The sequence below is a fragment of the Telmatherina bonti genome (assembly GCF_933228915.1).
Source record: "Telmatherina bonti genome assembly, chromosome: 1".
NCBI lineage: Eukaryota > Metazoa > Chordata > Actinopteri > Atheriniformes > Telmatherinidae > Telmatherina > Telmatherina bonti.
In genome coordinates, this window is record NC_136619.1 from 36,254,172 (window position 1) to 36,276,006 (window position 21,835).

Below are 21,835 nucleotides of genomic sequence, written 5' to 3' on the forward strand. Positions count from 1 at the left end.
GGCAACTGAAACCACGCATGAAATAATGAGGGTGGCGACCTATGACAGCGTTCAAAACAGACGTCCTCATTTGCACACATCAGGAAGCATAAAAGGGTCTTTATGCTAACAAACTGAGACACAGGATACAATAATCAGCCAAGTGCTCCGTGCTGTTAATACACATAATGACTGTGTAATCATCAAAGAGCCAAGTTCTTGACATTTGTCCTCTCATCTGTGGGTCATTTGCCATCGCATGCTATTTTCTTTATTTTATTATTAATTTTTTTTTTTTTTTTTTTTTTTACAGCTTAATTTGAAATAAATTTGGCAGCAATTTAAATGAGATCTGACCCACCTCTGCATGCACAGTGTGGGCAGATGGAGCACAGTAACTTTTACTGTGGGGGCTCGCTCAGGTTTATCAGACAGCCTGTCAAAGTGGCAACTGCTTGCAAGTAAAGTGCTGCTATTTCTATGCTAATGAAGTGGAAAGTCATAATTTATAAGCATTAAAAAACCAACCCCCAGATTCCTTTAGCTTCCTTTTGCTGTCTTTGCCTTCATAAAATGCTTATTTTTCTTTATTTGGCTTGGATGCTGAAAGGAAGATGATGGGGAAACATTTACTTGCTTCTGTATAATGGGATCATCGTGTTTTCCTGCAAACACCAAGCAGAATGTAAATGTGGACATAGAGCATCAATTATAGATAGTTTCGTATGATGCCAAGGGACAGTGAAGGCACCCGGTGGGGATGGTGGTATCGGCCTGATAAGAAATAAAGAAAACTAAGAAGACAAAGAAAAAAAATCCCCTAAGTGGCTTGTCAAATCTCAGCACCCACGACAGAGACGCAAAGTAAATTGTGACTGCTTTGAGAGGAGAAAAGCCTCTTAAAGCCAGAATTGCTTACCAGGATCATGGCAGATAAGACACGGCAATGCTGTGGCCAGCTTGATGATTTCAAAGCGACTGCAGCGATTGCTGTTCAGAAATCACAACTAACACAATCTCTGATTGAGGTTGACATGACTGCTTGGTGGAAGGCAAAAAAAAAAAAAAAAGGCCATCAGTGCTATGGAGTATATTCTCTGAAACAAAATTGATGTGTATATTTGGCTTTGTTTGTTTTCTTTATCTTTTTTTTTTTCTCTTTTTTTTTCTTCTGGTCTGTTGAATCAAAGAGACATTTGTCGTTTTTTTTGTTGAAAAAGAAGTCAGTATTGGTTGTTTTTGATGAGCGAGACTGCATTGCATCGGTAGAATCTTGACACTTGTTATTGATCCCAACACGTCAAAGTGTTTTCACTACAAAAACACAAAGCTATATCTGGACAGAATGCATAATCCCATTTCTAAATGAGTCTACTTGGCAGTCACCTTGTTTTTTTCTTCTAAAAGGGATTATACCATAAGCCTTTAGTTGAATCTGCTCTGACCTTGACTTTGAGAGGATCTAAATAAAAATGTGTCAGACTAATAATTTCCATACAGCACAAACCTATTAAAAGCCCTATAATGCTCCAAAGTAATTCTGTTTTATCTCAAAAGATGCATCATTATGGACTACAAAGATCAGCAAATCTTGACCACTTTCTAATATATGACTAAGTTTTTAGTCTGAACAACTTCTGGAATTATGTTTGCTTAACTCATCTACTTTACAGTGATTGTTTCCTGGGCTTCTTCTGTCTAGAGAGTAATCCTATAGACATCAGACTGACAAATAGCCACTTGAAACGAAGGTAATGATCGAATAACACTTAAATCCGTATTGCAGACTGTGCACCATGTGTGCTCTGATGTGCAGCCAGGTGAATACTTTGGCACTACACTATAATTCTATAATGTCACCAAGCTCAAAGATTCAGGTTCATAGTACTTATAGAAAGACTTGAAGCAAAAAACAGAAAAAAGCTTTATATATTCTTAAAATCTAAAGGAAGAATTGTACTCAACCTCAGGGCATGCATGAATTACAGTTTGTTTTATTTTAACTCGGTAGAAGAAATGCGTCTCTTCTCTAAAGTCCTTACACTTAGTCAATAATAATAACTTGATATGTGAGCAGGAAAATTACATAGTGAAATGGCAGCTCACTGTTTTAGGAGAATACTATTCTGGAAGACTCTTTAGATAAACTTAAATGGAAATGAAGCATTATTAATGGCATTAATTATAGCTTTTACTGCTGTGGCAAGACAGGCCAGTCAGAATGTCTGCTGTGAAAAAGGATAATTGGTCATGGTTGTGGTAACATCAGAGGGCCATAGGATTACTCATTATGCAAACAGCTCGAATTCCCACAAGGACATGCAACCATGGAACAAATGATTACTTCAGTTTAATTCCATAGTTTTTTTTTTTTTTTTAATAGCTTATTTGTGCTGAAGTTAAGCTTGAGTTGGTTGGAACCTTTACACAGCCTTCCTTGGCAGCTCACAAATGTTCATTCTGTTATTTTTCTTTAAATATATTTCACACTTTCTTCTTTCAGACAAAGTTGAGGCAGTAGATAGTTAAAGCAGAACAAAAACAATTACAATCAGCCATACTGGTTAAATGCAAAAGAAAAAACTGCATCACTGACTGAGACAAAGCTAAAAATTATTGGATCAGAGACAAACAAACGATGGATTAAGGAGGTTTTTATGCTCTCACACATCTGGGACCCTCTCCTCCAGTAACCATAGGTGCGTGGCCCACCAGCTGATAAATGACAACGCTCAGGTAATGGTTCTGAGGACGACTTCAAACAATCGCTCATTCATTCATTCACTTATTCATTCATTCTCTGAAACCGCTTAGTCCAATGAAGGCTCGTGGGGAATCTGGAGCTTGTCCCAGCAGTCTTTTAGGCGAAAGGCAGGATACACCCTGGACAGGTCGCCAGTCTATCGCAAGACCGCAAACTTGTCAAAGTAAAAACAATCTACCTTAACTTTCTTACAAAGATAAAACTGAAAAAAAAGCTTTTTTTAGTGAAAGTTTAGGATGCTAGTGTGAAAATACCTTGTCAGGTATTTATAACAGATCTAGAATCCAACTGTGAGTCATGAGTTTTACCGTCTTACTGCTCAGATTGAAAACATGCTGAGTCACAGTTCACTGAAGGCCAATTTATGCTCCTCTATGTACATAAACAGGGACATTTGTTTCAAACGTTGTCATACGTTGCTGCCATCATACTTCCATGTGATTTATACATTTCTGAAATTGTTTAGTCAGTTCATCCACTAGTGGGCAGTGGTGAGGTCAGAGTTCACCACAAGAAGTAGAAGAATAAACCATGAGGCTTTTGTTTCTGTTCTCGACCTCTTCTGCGTTTACTTCAGGTGCTTTTTATTTGTCTGTTTCTGCATTGCCTTCTTCCTGTTCCTCTTCATTTCATTTTTCTTTCGCTGGTTGCATGACAGCTATAAAACTCAACACTGCCTCTGCGACATTCTGTGGCATGGTTCCATTTTTTTTGCACTAAACACTTTGAAAACACTGAAAATTGAAATTGATAAAAATTAAAAGTAACAGTGTAACTGTCTGCCTGTGGATTTGTCTTCTCTGTCAAGTCTAAATGGACTTTTAATCTTTTCCAAGTCAGACACAATGGTCAAAGTTGTTGCTTTTGTTCCCCTTTTGTTATTCACACCTTTACAGACAAATCAGAAAAAAAAGGCTAAAAAAAAAACTTTCTTTATAGGTTTAGGTGTTAATAAGCAAGAGAGCGGATTCACTTATTTATTTCTGGAAACAAGGACAAACAATTGGGATAAAAAATCCACCGCAAAAGAACAATCTACAACTTAAAAAAAATAAATAAAAAATTAATTAGTGTAATTTCAAATTTTATGTGAATTCATTATGCTGTCTAAAACAGCTTTGTCAGAATAAGGAAAGCGTTGTAGTTTTGCCTCAAATACAGCACTAATACCAAATGAAAGAAACATGGAATGATACGGTGCTGCCCTGTTAATGTGCTGCAGTTATAGCTGCATTTTTGTTGTTTTTTTATTGGATGGACAGAACAGCTCCTTGTTGATGCAAATGTTTTAAAAGTTCTGTTTTCTTTTCCAGGTTTTATTCTGTTAAAATGTCAGACATATGCTTGTCTTTGAAACGCCTCAGCATACTGACATCTTACATTCTGTTAGTTCAAGGGCAGCCAGACCTCATCTATAGTAGATATGTGATAAACTGTGCAAATCTCTCAACTGATTCATTAAATGCGAAAAGGTTGAATTCTTATTGCGCCCAGGTTGTCTTTTGGAAAAACATTAATTCAATACGGAGAACGTGGAATACTGAAATACCTTGGCATGTGGCTGTTGAAAGGTGACTCTGGAGCTGTTGATGAGCGACGAGTATCTGAACAAGTGGGTGGGGGAGGTAGGAAATCTGGGACTGCTGCCGGGCTGGTTGTGCAGGACAGCTGAAAAGCAGATGTGAACTGTGTCCTTCAGCGCCTTCAGCTGAGACTCCTGTCCCCAAACAAGATTACACACAGACAATTTCTGAATCCTTCCATCTCTCCTTCCATCCACATGAGAAATTTACTTAAGCATTAAAGCCAGGGGAGGCCATGCTTTAAAGTGACTGCAGAACAGCCCGAAGGCATCGTTAGGCAAGACATGAAGCGGAAATCACCGGAGCAATAAAAAAAAAAAAAAGAAAAAATGCCTCGAAATAATCATTTAATTTTAATCAATAAAAACAGTCAGACTTATTGCAGTAATTATTTTACAACAGGCCATGATGTCAATACTCCTGAGATGAGCATTAGAACTACCTGTTTGACTAATCAGCAGTTTTCTCCCTGTGCACCCTAGCTCATCTAAGCCCCTCTAACTGTATGTGAATAAGCACATGCATTAATAACATATTTCACAAATTAATGCTGGTGCATGTTTTCAAAGCATTGAAGTTGGACACTTTGAAAACACACCCTTATTAATGAGAAAATTGCAGGAATTTTTTTTTTTTCTTTTTCCTGCCACACTTATCTTCCCTGCTCCAACTCTACTTTCTAAAAACAGCAATTTATGCTGCGGCATATATTTTATTCATTCAGGAATTTAGATGCGTTTCTCTTTTTGATGTTTGATGTTTTTGATTGCATTAGTTTAAATGGGTCAGAATACAAACGTTCCAACCTGCTGTACAAGTACAGAGATGTTACAGGAGGGAAAATTCTGTTACCTTATCCAGTGCTGTCTTCTCCAGTTCTTCCTTGGCTACAGTTAGCTTGTGCTCCAAGTCCAGGAGCTGCTGGCCCTGCAGAAAGAGTTTTTGAGTCAGCCTCGGCCTCATCTGTGCAAAGAAAGCATTTCTTTGTCCTTAGCTCAGCTTTCCGGTGCTATTAATCATAGTACTGTAATGGTTGTCCTTTTAAAAATCTTTATGATCAAATACACATGCTGAGACATGCATTGATTGGACATTAAAGCAAGGACCTTATAATCATTTAATGCAAAAAAATCATTCATCCTGATATTCAAAATTCAGCCTCTCTAATTAAAGCTTTATTCATCCACCTCCTTATCAGGTAAACTTGGCTGGTTCTGAACTGGAACCTTTTTTGCCAGAAGAATTGCCTCATTTCTTCATTTCCTCTTCATAGCATAGCATTACAAGGAAGTGGAAATATTCCCGGGGATTTTGGTCCATGTTCACATGATAGCATGTCGCATTTGATGTAGACTCATTGACTGTACATCCATAATGAGAATCATCAGTTCCACCACATCTCATACTCTACTGGATTGAGGTCTGATGACTGTGGAGGTAGTCGGAGTACAGTGAATTCATTCTCATGTTCAAGAAACCAGTTTTAAATGATTTGAGCTTTGTTACATGATTTGTACACTGTAGTTATAAAGAGATTAATGTGGTCAGTAACAACACTCAGGTAGGTTGTGACATTACAACAATGCTAAACTGGTACAAAGAAAATATGCTCAACACCACTATACCACCACCAACTTTAAATGTTGCCCAGTTCTGGTGAGACTTTGTGAATAAGAGCTGTAGTTTTCTGTTCTACACTGACAGGGTTTGCTCCTGGTGTGGTCATTCGTAGGCCATCTCCTCGAAGGTTTGATGTGTTGTGTGTTCAGAGATGGTATTCTGCATACTTTGGTTGGTCATTTGGGTTACTATTCATCACATCAAACTAGCCTGCCTTTTGGAAACTCTTACTTTTTTGGATCATTCTGCATAAACTCTTCAGAGGGTCGTGTATGAAAATCCCAGTAGATCAGTATCGTCTTAAACTCTTATATCCCCTTACTTCCTAATTCTGACGCTCAGTTTGAACTCCAGCAATTCATCTTGACCATGTCCACATGCTCTACAGATGGACTTGTTGCCATGTGATTGGTTCATTACGCATTGGTGTTAACAAGCAACTGGACAAGTGTACCTAATAAGGTGGCTTGAAGAAGAATATGACATTCATAATGCTTTGACTTTGATATAATAAATGCTAGATAATAACTCTGGTCGGTGCAAAGTGTTTGTCACAGAACACAGGAATGTGGACAATCCTGAGGGCTATAAGAACCAAATACTTTTGAGTTCATGGATTTTTAAACAGCACTTTAAAAATGAACACATCTCCCCTTTGCAGAGAGGAAAAGTTAAAAGTCTTGACATTCCTAAGAGCAGACCTCCATCCAACCCCTTAATGAGCAAAATGTCTAGAGTGCAGTCCCTGCACTGAAAGGCACACAGAGAAGAGGCTGTTTTAACTAAATTAGCTGATATATCTCCATATGAAGATCAGCAGAACTCCCAGTGAGAAGTGTTTTATTAATGATAAAGTCATCAGGAAAGTAGAAAGAATCCCTTATTGGGATCATTTGCATTTGGTCTGTGTGAAACTGGCCTTGGTAGGGGTAGACTGAGCCATGAACTTTTATTGGGTGTCTTTTACTGGCCTCTCAAAGTGATAAACTGTATAGGCTTACATTATGAAACATCCAAGGTCAGGTTACCAAACAAACAGCTACCACAATCCCACTGAAAAGAGTGAATTTATAGTGTGGTGATGAGAATGATTGATGGTTTTCAGTGAGTTTTATGGACTGCTGTTGAGCCTCAGCGAATTTTGAGACACAACAGGGACACTTTGCATGTTCACCGATTTTATTTCCTCTTCATCTCATTTTCTGCCAGCAAATTCGAATCATTTTAATGATGAACATGTCTGTCACTTCTAGCACTCCAAAAGGCAGCTCAAGTTTTCCTTGTGGATGAATCATGCTGGGGCGCAAGGAATGAACAGCGATCACCGCTGTGGTTTTTCACAGAGTTTGATTTCTTTCTGGAGTTCTTTTTTTTTTTTTTTCCAGATGCAGTGCAGGAGTTTGGGACAACTGCACAAAGTCATTTGTAACTGTTGGGCTTTGCTCAAACAGAAATTCAATGTTTAAGGTCATAAATCTTGGCGAACACTTCTTTAATAACGGCACATCGAAGCATTCACTGCTACACAGCTGTTGTCAGACCCTGCAGAGGTGTTAAACTCCGGTCCTCTAGGGCTACTATCTTGCTGGTTTTTCTTTCCCTGCTCCAACACACTTGATTTACATCAAATGGATCCAAATACTTTTCCAACTTTTTCTAAATGAGCCAATAACTTCAGCTGGGTATGTTGGAGCAGAGAAACAACTAAATCCAGCAGGACAGCACCCCTCCAGGACCAGAAATTGACTCCTGCGGACTAAGAGATACTAAAAAATAATGAAAAAAGCTTCATGACTTCAATCACTGGAGATTGGGAACATTTAATTAAACATTTGCGGGTGATTCAAACAGCAATAGATATTACAATAGAATAAAAATTGCACCAAGAACTAATTCAGATTATTTCAGCCAGAAAATTTTTCACTTCCAGCTGCAGTGGATGTTTTTCGTTTTTCTTTCTTGTATGTTTATGGACTGTGTGAAGCAGAAACAGTGCAAAACAACACCAACTGCTGAGTTTAACAAAGTGTAGACTTGTGAATAGTAATTTTCCCCAGGCACAGAGGGGAACAAATGCAGCCCTCTACTAATTTGTCTTCCAAAGGATCTGAACATTCTTTGTGTGTGAATGTGAGCAGCATTACAACAAAGAGCCATTACATCCATTACACAGAGCATCATCATCAGATAGTCCTTTGAGGACTGCGGGCGCACGGCCACTGACCCAGAAACGCTGACTTTCAGGGTTAGCGCTTCCCCGTCTTAAGCCTCATATTTCTGAGCTGAGTCCATTAAAGAGGTGTGTGGTCAGTGGGGCACTGGTCATTCTGCTAGATGAGGCATTCAGCTCTATCAAGCTGTCATTTTTCTTTCACGCTTTTCTTTTTTCCAAGTTTGAGGAGAAACGGTCATAGGGGCACATTTAAAAGTGGACTGATGGAGAGAAGATGATGTGAAAGCCTGCAAACAGCTCCTCATCCAAAAATACTCTCATAGAGTAACACAGTGAAGGCACCTTCAGCTCCCGCAACAACTTTAGTGTTTGTCTGAGCTGTTCAGGGGAAAGCTGCAGCTCTGTACTGGTCAGACACGGGACTGACATATGATTTAGATTCAGAGTTGGTTTCATTTTTGGTTGTCCTTCAAATCCAAGGTTTGCTGTGGTAATAAGAACTTGTCAACCGAAGAAAACAGGGATACTAGCTTCCGGAAGTACAGCATGCCCTCTTTGTGTGACTCTACATGTTAAGTTTTTGTTGTTGTTGCTTTCATTTTTTCCCAATTAAGACGCATCCACATAGAGACATAACAGTTTCATTTCATTGAAAAAAAATCATACAGATGGAAACTTGTTGCTGTAGTATCAATGAAAATCAATGCCAGACCTGTAAGAGGGCTTCAATGCAGCCACTGAAATGCACCAGAACCTGAGAAGAAGAGATGGAGCTTGTGTCGACGCAAACCACAAAGTGACGAAACTAGAGAGAGGTCTATCCATGTCTTCTAAGGCAAACTGAACCAATGACATCATCAGGTTGATGCATTTAGGTTGTACATATGAAATAGAAAAGGTTGGAATTCACAAAGCATTTAACTTAGAGAACATAGGGAACCATCTATCTATCTATCTATCTATATATATATCTATATATCTATATATATATAGATATATAGATATATATAAATATATATATATATATATATATATATATATATATATAAATAAATATATATATAAATAAATATATACATATATATATATATATATATATATATATATATATATATATATATATACACAGATCTATCTGTATATATATATATATTTACACACATATATATATATATATATATATATATATATATATATATATATATATATATATATATATATATATATATATATACATATATATATACACAGATTTACAGATTTACACAAATATATTATTGCCAGAATAATATATATTATTGTTAGATTATTATTGTTAAAGACAGGTCCTGAACTGAAATATGTTTTTCTGAGTTTCTCGATAATGCTTTGTATATATATATATATATATCTATATATATATCTATATATATATATATATATATGTATATATATATATATATATATATATATATATATATATATATATATGTATATGTATATATATATATATATATATATATATATATATATATATATATATATATATATATATATATATATATATATATACAAAGCATTATCGAGAAACTCAGAAAAACATATTTCAGTTCAGGACCTGTCTTTAACAATAATAATCTAACAATAATATATTTTATTCTGGCAATAATATATTTGTGTAAATCTGTAAATCTGTGTATATATATATATATATATATATATATATATATATATATATATATATATATATATATATATATATATATATATATATATATATATATATATATATATATATATATATATATATATTTACACACACATATATATATATATATATATATATATATATATTTACACACACACATATATATATATATATATATATATATATATATATATATATATATATATATATATATACACAGATATACAGGTTTACACAAATATATTATAATATATATAATATATATTAATAATAATATATATTATTGTTAGATTATTATTGTTAAAGACAGGTCAGAGTTTCTCGATAATGCTTTGTTTATAATTTTCTAAGGTCGCCTCTATGCACTGTGACATTGTGTCGCAAAATATGCTTTGATATGGAACAACAGCTGTCATAACCAATTCGACCTCCTGCTGGTCAAGGTGCCTTGACAGACACCCCCACCCCCTTTGAGGCTGATGACATTTACTAAGCTTGAGTTACTCCTTGCTACTTCCTGCTTCTTGGTCCCCTGCTGGGCTTTTGATCACAGCACATGGGGAATACAGATGAGCTTTCAGGAGCAGCCAGAGGGATCATGGGTCAGCAGGATGTGACTCAATCCCCTTTGACCTTTCTAACAGGGAAAAATGAAATCAGCAACAGCCATCAGGCCATTTGAACAAGACAGAAATAATGAGCAAATTAGTCTTATTCTTAAAGGGCTGCATATCACCGAGGAACATGTTTTAAAGGTCTACATGAAATGGTTGCTTGACATTGAGCGATAAAGTTGTTTTGTGTGAGGGACTGATGCAATTTAGAGACAACGATTTACAAGCAGTGACACCGAGCAAACAAGTCAATACATTTATCATTCACAGGCTGGAAACAGAATAAGATCCAGGACATCCGCGGACAATATATTCAGCTCCTAAGCTGAGAACATAAAAGTTGCTCCATGAAGATTGAGTCCTTTTTTTTTTAATGCATTTATACTGTATATGACACAGCCTTGGAAAATGATAGCTTTAAAGCATCAAAACATACATCTAAGAAATGAAATTACAAGCCATTGTGCCAGAAATGTCGACTGACATTTTAACACTGCAAACAAGGCCTGAAAGGTCAGTCCGTGTTCTGGTGAATGCCAATAAATATTACGTGTGCGCTCAGATATAAGAGCATTTAGTCCTTGCAATATGAGGGGCAGTGGTGTGTGTGTGTGTGTGTGTGTGTGTGTGAATGGGCACTAAAAACAGCAGTTTCCTGTTTACTGCTGGTTGTTTTGTGCTTGCAGAAGGAGTGTATGAGAAGGAGACATATTTCTGAAGCCCTAAAATATGCACCAACTATGGAAATATAGCAATATATTGTGTCATATGTGGTTTGTGTCTTGGAGATTTCCTCATATGACCCAACACATAATTCTGCATCAGTTTTATCCACTCCTGTCTACATCATTTATCCACACACCTCCCATGATTGAAAAAGATGGGCTGGATCTTGCAGAGGGGAAAACAGAGGACAAGACTTTGCAGTAAAACGTCGGGCAATTGACTTTGCAGGCTTCTGCCTTGCTGGAGGCGAGATCGTAATTGCAGGCTGAATTAATTGGCGCTCCTTCTGTGATGGGATCATCTCTACAAAGTGGCCAGAACTAGCTGTTTACTCCTGGTCTGGAGCTACGAGAAAACCACCCACCTTCAGATTGAGCTTACCTTAAAAATTAAATCCTTTTTCCCGTACCGCAGTTCTTTCAGTTGAGCCTGGATTTTTTTGGACTGCAAGGGAAAGATAAGGAAATAAGTGTTAGCTTATTCAAATAGCGAAATTGGTTTTAGATCATGTAGCAGGATTCTGCCAGCTGCAGCAGAAGACTCCTTTGTGAGAGTTCCCTGGGAGAAGCATTGGCTTGAAGGGAGGCCCACACTGGCAGGAAGAAAATATCAAATTTACCCTTCACTGAACTATGTAGTCAACACAATGATGCAGTCATGCACTGGCATCTTGCCCTCTGTCTGAGCCTGAAATTTCACTCCTGCTACACACATGACTGCCGGCTCTGCCACAAGCACACAGGTTCGCAGGTTGCGTTAGGCTCTGTCCCATCACCGGTAAGCGGCACACTCGAACAGCAAAGCACCACAGCAAATGCAGTGACCACCTCTGCCTGACACCCACTCTGCTGCTCCACATCAGTGGACACATCCAGGACAGAGGCTGTCTTCACCACAGCTTGATACGTGGCCGTGCTCAAAGCTCATGGTGATGTGAGCCCAAACATTGACAGTGTCCACACAGAACTTTAGAGGATTTCATAAAGTCTTTCAGAGTATTCAGTGAGGCTGAAAGATTTTTTTTTTCTTAGGTCTTTTGGGCTTTATGCATTGTGAAGCCGTACAAGGATGAGGCTTGATGTTATGCAAATAAAACTGGTTTGGCTCAGTTTGAATGCTGAAGTTGGAGCTTTGAAAGTAAAGACAAATGAATATGCAGACTGCATGGCCCACCATACCCATCAAGTGCCTTTTTATCTACACTTAACACAGGCATTTAACATGTGACACGTAGCTTGTTGTTTCCAGAAGCCCACCTCTCAGTGATGAGGGGCAATTGCACTTAACAAGGAATTGTGTACTTGACAAACACCTGTGCCTCTTTATGAAATTTTTATCGTGTTATTCTTGTTGACAAGGTTTTTTATGTGTCTCAGGACGGCCATGTCCGTGTTGTAACTTTATTTAAAAACAGTACTGCAGTGTTCTGTAAAACAAATAAGAAAAAAAAAAACCAACAGAAAAACAAACAAAAAAAGTCAGATTGAAAAGAACGGAGCAAACTTGCATTTGAAAACATTCAGTAAATACTTGATTATGACACAATCATGGGGATACCATTTGCTTATTCTGTCTGTTAAGTGGCATCTTCCACGTGCTTGCTTATAACAGAACAGCTTATAATATGTGGATCAAATGGAGTATTAACTGCTAAATGCAAATGTCTGAGCTGAGTTGGGTTTTATTGTAAAGACAGATTGAATTATGAGTGTAATCCTGGAGAATCACTGCAGTATTTTCTTTTTTTTCCCCTGATAATTCAGACTCTGCCCTGCGATGGACTGGCGAGCTGTCCAGGGTGTACCCTGCCTGTCGCCCAAAGCCAGCTGGGATAGGCTCCAGCTTCCCCGCGACCCTGAATTGGATTAAGCGGTTTAGAAAATGAATGAATGAATGAATGAATGATTCAGACTCTGCATGCTGGGATGGGAAAAGAGACACATTTCAAAGGGTTAAAAACTACAGAATACACTGACACAGTATCTTATTTGCTCTGCTGGAGTTCAAGATCTCTCCCAAACTTTCGCAGAATACTCATGAAATGTGTCAGTGAGTGTCACCGTCCATTTCAGGGAGATGCCAGACATGAGCAGTTACATTTCCGCAGTGGTCCAAGGACAGACATGGAGAGGTTTACAGTGTGTCCTTGCAACCTATGCACTGTAAACTAGTTATTTATTTATAATTTATGTAACTGAAAAGAACATAGAGGTTGTTAAAGTTTAGGATTTAGATGGATCTTTGCTTTCATAGTAAACAAAAAGATGTAAATAATTAGAATAATTGTAAATAATTGTAAATATGTAAATGATTAGATTGTTTTAAAATAATATTTTAAACAAATCTCATATGCTTATGAGATATATATATATATATATATATATATATATATATATATATATATATATATATATATATATATATATATATATATATATATGCGTGTGTATATATTTACATGGGGCAACAACAATTTCTGATGAAAATATTACATGTAAAAATGATTAATGTTAGTTGACAGATGGGTGATTTATTGATGTGTTGCAGAATGATGTGATCAATCAGACATAAAGGCACTGAAATGGTTTGTGATGAACATATGTGTTTCGACTTCTTCTGTGAGGTCATTTTGTGGCTTTGCAGTGCTGGCTAAATAAAACTCTACACAGTACCATTGTTGAGTGTCTAAGGGAAATGATGCCTAGGAGCAGAAACTGGCAATATCAATATTCATGTCCAGTTTACCTGCTTGGGTAGTTTCCATGAAAAAAAAAAGAGTGTTAGATATTGAGTGTTACAAATTGACTTGACCGGGTGGATTATCTGCAACCAGTTGTTATGGGGTAATTCTGGGAGGTGCTTCCAGTAACCTGAAGCATTGGTCTTTTTTGCTATACTGACAAATCAGAGTAAGAATTAATGATCAGAATCAAAATCAAAATCAGAATCAGAATCAGAATTGGTGGGACCAGTGAGGTTTAGTGTTACAGCATCATGATAGAATAAGATAAAGGAAAAAAGGGAAATCTAGTAAAAATTGAATATCACACACAAAAAAATGTTATATACAGAACACACTTAACCTCTTGATCATCTTTTCGTCTGATGAAAGTTATAGATCATTGACACATTAGTTAGGAGTAGGTAAATTGTCACTGATCTGAGTTATAGACAGATTTTAGTCAAATTTGTCTGACTTCTTTACTGGTTAAAAAAACATTATTAGGCTAAATCAAATCAGTTTGTCCCTGTCTGTCATTGTTCTCTTTGTCATGTAACACCACCGCAACTCGGTTGCCCAGCAACACTGATGCTGTGGCGCCACAGTTGATGACAGCGTTTTACATAGTTTTAAATGGGTTCAAAATGACTCCTGTAGTTCTGTATAAATTATCATATTCCTTTTATTTTATAACACTGATGTCTAAAAATTCACAAGACAGCAAAAATTTTCATTTTAGAAGAAATGACCAGGGGTTATTGTAATATTTTTACATAAAGTTAAAAATGCAATGAGGTCAAAATGTCCAGTTGGTTATTCTAGCTTAGACATGCAAAACATTCAATTTAAGACACATGTTTCTTTCTGATCAGCAGTTTAGAAGCTTGTTGGTACTGTTAAGAGGACTTTGTCACTTATTTGGTCAAATCACTACTCTGGTTTTTCAGTTCTCTTCAGGTTGATTTTGATAACAGTGAACTTTACCATTATCCACTCCTCTCTCCTGACCTCCTTGTGCTTCCACAAGTATGCACAGGTCTTAATTTTGTTAGACTTCTGACATGAGACTGAAACACTTTGCTGTTGGTTTCAATGTTGCTAATTTCAGAAATACTGTAATATTGTTGGAATATAATAGTCCATTTAATCAATGTAAAAATGTAAAGTTCGGAACAAAACCCGACCAAACTGTTTTTATGATCTTACAGTTTTGCTATTCCCTGCACAGACTCAAACACCACTGTGTGCCAGACATAACAGGAACCCCTCCACATGACTGAGCCTCCTCAGCCATCCGCACAGTGGGATTTGTGGCCTTTTCTTTAAAAGCTTCGTTTTTCTTGTCCTCTATGAACAGAGAACTGATGTGACTCACCAAAAAGACATCATTTGGATTCATTTGTCCAAAGCACATCCTGCCAGAAGCATTATCACTTGTCAACATGCATTTTAGTAAACTCCAGTCAGACTCTTTTATACTTCTGTTTCCGAATAAAGGTCTTACTGGAGCTCCTTGGAGCCCATTTTATTTAGAAGAAAAGCACATTGTTGTTACTTGTTGTTACGTGGAGATCAACTTCTATCCTGTTTTGAGGTTTTGTGTGGTTGTTTTTCAACCATTCTGTGGTTGAAAAAACCTGATGTGCCTGAGAGTGAGACTCAAAGTAAATAAATAAATAAAAATAAGGTTCATAAACATGAGAAAATAGATAAAGTGGACAGACTTTTATGGTTTCAAAACAAAAACAAAAAACAAAATGCAATAAATAAAAATATTTTCAAAATCTTTACTGGTTTTACTGATTTATCAAAAGTACACCATGGAAGTTTTGTTCTTGAATAACCTTTTACATCTAGGTATTTTTTAATTTCATAATTTTTAGTCATCAGATGAATTTTTAACAATACATACATATATATATATATATATATATATATATATATATATATATATATATATATATATATATGACTGATGGATAGATAGATTGATATGTTGTGCTTTGTTTTGTATGCATGTCTTAACGGTTTTATTGTGTCTGTAGCACAGGTTCCTAATGGATAAATAAAGTGAATTTGAATGTCAATATATGTTTGCTAAACTTAATTAAAAATTTGGACAGCTGGTTTGTTGATTCAGCATAAATTAGTCCAATGAGGCTTTTCATATATTCTATAAAAGGTACTGGATAGTTGATTGATCATTGGCTTGTATGTGTCAGCGTTCTGATTTTTAACTTTGCTTTAGTACTGTGTTATAGTACAACAGCATTTTATGAAGGGCAACAAGTAGGAGCAAGCAGCTGCAAATATACAAAGGTACCACGACCCCGATGGATGCTGATAGATGCAGAAAAATGTTCCACATATTCTTAGCAAAACACAGCAGGTACACAATGGTTTCAGAGACCTGCAATGTCTCCTACTCTGTTAAAATACGGCTGTATTTTTTATGCATCCGACTAGGTGAAACATCCCAACTGAGGGAGAGTGATGATTGGCTCAATGCCAAAAGAAAAACTTCCTGATTGAACCATATATTCTGTTTAAATTATTTCACTCAGAGTAATCTGATTTAATCGACATGAATAGTGAATTAGGTAGACCAGGATAAATATACATTCCTTTTTAAAATTCCGTCCTGGTACATTCCCTGTGGACAGATTAATTGTGTTACAGGATATATCACTGCAACTGGGAACACACAACATCTTCCATATCAAAGCTGCCAAACATGAAACAAACTATGTGTAGAAACTGCTTTGAGTTCTGATTCCTGAATGAGGCCTGAGGCATTTTTAATGGTAAATGTCAATTATAATTATCTACCGCTTGTTTGGCAGCATTAAAAGAAAATGGAGCTGTGATGAGAAACATTGATGACATAAATAGAATCATATGATGGATATCAGTGGTTATGGAGCTTCATGAGTTATTAGTATTAAAATTTCCGTAGAATTTAATCACATTTGTTCAGTCTGACAGAATAAAGTCTTGCATTGAAGCAAATGTTCATCAAATGAATACGAAGAAAAACAAAAGAAAACAAAAAAACATTTGCAATACCATGTTGGCCATTCTGTAGGTGAGAGATGCAACATTGGGATTGGTTGAGGCTTTGAAATACAATATGAGAATTGAGCAAAAGGAAAAAAATCATCATCAACAAAGATATTATGGACCATGTGACTTGATTCAGACTAATCCAGAAATTTGCTGCATGTAACATTATTTGGACTGGGACCTTTCTTAGAGGGGGAAGAGGAATAAGTTGAATCAGCTGTGTGCTCGCAGAGATGTTGGTGTTTGAGACAAAATGTACTACAGTGATAACTCCCCTTTCATTGTGATAAGATTAAAATGACCATAGTCTTTTCTAGAGGAACATCTTGAAGTGTTAAAAAACTAAATTGTTTGTGTAATCGACCCATTCAGTCTTCGTTTCTGCTCAATGTTAACTATAACACTATCCAGGCTGAAAAAAGATGGCCCCGAGTGATGAATTCCTGAGTGAAGGCCTTTGGCAGCGTGGAAAAGGACGGAGATGTGGAACCAACGTGTAGGGATAAACCCTAGGCATGTGGTACTGACAGACTGAAGTAGCTGAAATCAAGAATTCCTATCAATGGCCAGAGAAAGCTGATCTGAGCCCCTAATCTTGGCTACAGGGTCTATCACACCAGACAAGACCCCAGATGCATGCTGTGCAAAGACAGTCATGCGTAGTAGTGAGGTATAACCGATTATAATTTATGTAATTATATGAGAAGAAAAGGCAAGCAACACTGTGCCTACATTAGAGGGTGTGCCCTTCAATGGAAGCAAGTGCAAGAGTGAATTACTTGTGAAGCGTGTTTGCCTGGCCAGGAGGAGGTCCTGTTGAGACTATTTTTTTTATTGAGCAATGAAAAGCACTAAACACCCATCTATCCATCCAACTTCTGCTGCTTATCAGGTGTCGGGGTGACTCAGCAGCCTAAGCAGGGAAGCCCAGACTTCCACATTTGCTAACTCTGCGGGGGGGAATTCCCAGGACAGCCTCCTGGCACGTCCTCCTGCAGGGACATGCCAGATGCCAGGAGGCATCCTGACCAGATGCCCGAGCCATCTCAACTGGCTTCTCTTGATGCGGAGGAGCAGTGGCTCTACTCTGAGCCCCTCCCGGATGGCCGAGCCACCCTGCAGAGGAAACTCATTTCAGCTGCCTGTATTCGAAATCTCGTTCTTTTGGCCATGACCCACAGCTCATGACCATAGGTGAGGTTAGGAGCATAGACTGACTGGTAAATCAAGAGCTTTGCCTTCTGGCTCAGCTCCCTCTTCACCACGACAGATCGGTGCAGAGTCTGCATTACTGCAGATGCTGCAATGACCCGTCTGTCGATCTTGCGCTCCATCCTTCCCTCACTTGTGAACAAGACCTCGAGATATTTAAACTCCTCAACTTGAGGCAGGACCTGAGTCCCGACCTGGAGAGGGCAATCCACCCTATTGTGGCTGAGGACCATGGTCTCAGATTTGGAGGCACTGATTCTTATCCCAGCTGCTTTACACTCAGCTATGAATCACTCAAGCGAGACCTGGTGATCACAACCAGATGAAGCCAACAGGACCACGTCATCTGCAAAAAGCAGAGACCCAATCCTGAGGCCACCAAACCAAATCCCGTTTAATTCTGTCCATGAAAGTTATGAACAGAATCGGTGATAAAGGGCAACCTTGGTGGAGTCCAACCCTCACTGGAAACAAATCTGACTTACTGCCGGTAATGCAGACCAAGCTCTGACACCTGTTGTCTAGGTACCGTACAGCTCACATTGTGGGTTCGGTACCCCATACTCCTGGACCAAACCCCACAGAAGCCCCTAGGGGACATGGTCGAATGCCTTCTCCAAGTGCACAAAGCACATCTAGACTGGTTGGCCAAACTCCCATGCCCTCTCCAGGACCCCAAAGAGGGTACAGAACATTCCACTGTTCCGTGACCAGAATGAAAACCACACTGCTTCTCCTCAATCCAAAATTTGACTACCCATGGACTCTCCTCTCCAGGACCCCTGAATTGACCTTCCCAGGAAGGCTGAGAATTGAGCAAAAGGAAAAAAAAAAAAAGGCCATCGCTTTTAAAACAATAGGTACTACAGGCTATAGGAAATTGTGATTTGAAAATTGTATAAAAAATGAAAATTAGACAAAAAAGTGAAAAAAGAAAAAAAAACAATTTTAAAATTAAATCAAATGATACCATTTATTCCTATTTATTTATACCTAACCCGACTGCTCACCACAGACTGGCACCATTAGATCCACAGAACCTTACGTCTTGTTTAATTTTGGATCAGACATAATTAATTATAATGCATTTCTACTTTGGAAACAAAAAAAACAAAAACAAAAAAAAACAAAAAACAGACAAAATAAAAAAGGTAAAAGCAGCGGTTTAGGCTTTTTGCCAGCATAAACTGCTGACATGCATATTTAAAAAGACACAGACAATTGTTCCCCCCTTCTTCTCCATGACAGACATACCAATGCAAATTGAATTAATGATTGGATGCAAGGATCATTTATTAAAAGAAGGGGTTCTTTGTGAGTAAAGACTAGAGAGCTCTGTTTCGCAGCTCATTAATTGCCCCAATACCCAAGATGATAATGGCATGCAGATCCATTCAAAATACCCCATAAAATTAATTACATGGGGCTATTCACCTTGAAACACAGGAAATCTTCCCAAATTTGGACTATTATATTTTATCAGCATACAGTACGAAAGGGTTTAAGCTACAAGATGTTTCTATTATATGCTAATGTAACAATGAAACTTAATCTGAGTGATAAAGGAGCTGAAATACTGAAGTGTAACAACACCCTTTTATCAAAATCATGACTGTGCAACACCATCATAAATTTGACTGAAGGAAAAAAAATGGCTGATGAATTTAAGTAGATAAGAAATGGATTAAATCACATATCACATGCTATTTATCTCTCTCCTGAGCCAAACGGTCTTAACTTTGACAGTCGCTCAAGTTTCCTGAGCCATCAGATATTTCTCTTGAGCACATTTGCGTCACCCTGAAAGGTTGCATAACATTTATCCAATGAACTGGATAAAAAGCAAAAAAGCCAGGAATGTAAAGTAGGCAGCAGATGCTTCAGCTAGTAAGTTTTCTTTCCAATATAAATGGAAAGCTGGATTTGTGGAGTGTTTGGTGACTGGTGAGGTGAACAAACACACATCTGTGTCAGGTCTGCGGCTGCCTGCCAGTGACTTTGCAGAATAAACTTGCTGGGATTGTGGCACATTTTTCTCTCTGACCTTCCCATTCAAATGATTTTGTTTGAACATCAACAATCTACTCGCTCTCTACTTGCCTTCCCAGAGAAGTTCTAAGATTCGTAACAGAACCATGCATGGAAAAGTCTCTCCAGTCACTTTGCAAGGCAATATATCAGTTTACCTTGATGATTCTAAATAATAATAATAATAATTTCAGAAACAATAATTAGGTGCAAACAGACAATTATTTTAAATGTTTTCTCTGAGACTAAAGTGAGTAAAATACTAACTGCTTGGTTTGGGTTATCTATTGGTTAAATAACCCAATTTACTCTATCTGTCTTACCATATGAATTTGTTAACAATTCTAAAGATTTTTCTTTAAACAAAACACCAAATTATTGTAATGTGAAAGACAAAGATATTCATATGAAAAAAAAAAAGAGATTATATTTGTGGTGGACATCAGCTGGTCAAAAGTCTGAATGAAGTTTAGAGGAGCAAAGGATGTCTGACATCCAAATGCAATGAGTGTTACAATTGTTGTTAATGTGATGTGCAATAAAAATATATATATTCTTCTGTCTTGATTTAATACTGCAGTAGAAGGGAACTGTATCTGAACAAGCAGAATGGCAAAGTAAAACTTTCATGGTTGTGTAATCAAACTACAAGATTACATTACAGTCTGGAAGTATTAATTTAACTCCAATCTAAAACAGGCTTCATAGATCAGATCATACGACTGTACACTGATGTCTGCATGCACTCATTAGCTGAGCAATGTTGCAATAACTGGATATGCAGCAGAGCGGTATCTTGCGTACATCGGACCAACGTTTTAAACTACATGTAAAATGTCCAATGTGAATGACTTAATCCATGCTAACTTTCAACTTTTTTTTACTTATTATATTGCCTAAAACTTCAATTTAGGACATTAGGAAAATAAAAATAAATAATCAAACATATACCAACTTGACCAAGAAGCATTTTCACTTTTTTTGAGGGCAAATTAATAACGCAGTTAGTTGACACGTGGAATGAGTGTAGATGTACACATCACTGCAAATTTTACTGTAATATACACAAATCTAAAAGTAGTTTTAGTTACAAGATGAAAGGGAATATCGCACATAAAACTAGAAAACTCTGAGAAGTGTTCATACTAATCTTAAAAACTATGCTTTGTAAAATAAATAAAGAAGTTTTTATTATTATTATTATTATTATTATTATTAATAATAATAATAATAATAATAATAATAATAATAATAATAATAATAATAATAATACAGATTATTCATTAAAATTAAATGAATTAATGGAAGAATATACTTAGAAAGTATAAAGGACACTAAATAGATCTCAAAGTTCTGACTTAAGGTTAAAATAATAATTCTATTATCAATATTATTTACTTAGACTAAATTATTAAGCACTATGCAGAAAGAAAATTATAAATAATTTCACATTTTCATTAATATACAAAAAAAAAAGAAAAAGAAAAACAATTATCCTGTGACTGTAAGGAAAACCTCATTTTCAACATAGTTCAATGTCCTGCTGTGGAGATAGTTACGTGTGAGTCCCCCACAAAGTCTACAGACAAACCTGTAATACAATAATGTTTGCAATTCCCTCTTAGCAATTGTTTTTCAGCCACTGGGTCCATCTTTTTTCTGTT

The 21,835-nt window shown here is 36.8% G+C and overlaps 1 protein-coding gene across 1 annotated transcript in view; it reads right to left on the minus strand.

Moving 5' to 3' along the window:
* luzp2 (leucine zipper protein 2) overlaps positions 1-21,835 on the minus strand; it is a gene marked incomplete at both ends in the record, with an annotated part of 154,761 nt that overhangs the window by 18,923 nt on the left and 114,003 nt on the right. Inside the window, 3 exons of the mRNA XM_079245056.1 lie at positions 4,293-4,460; positions 5,179-5,253; positions 11,528-11,590. Of these exons, the coding sequence (XP_079101182.1) occupies positions 4,293-4,460; positions 5,179-5,253; positions 11,528-11,590 (306 nt within the window). The remainder of the gene's footprint in view (positions 1-4,292; positions 4,461-5,178; positions 5,254-11,527; positions 11,591-21,835) is intronic.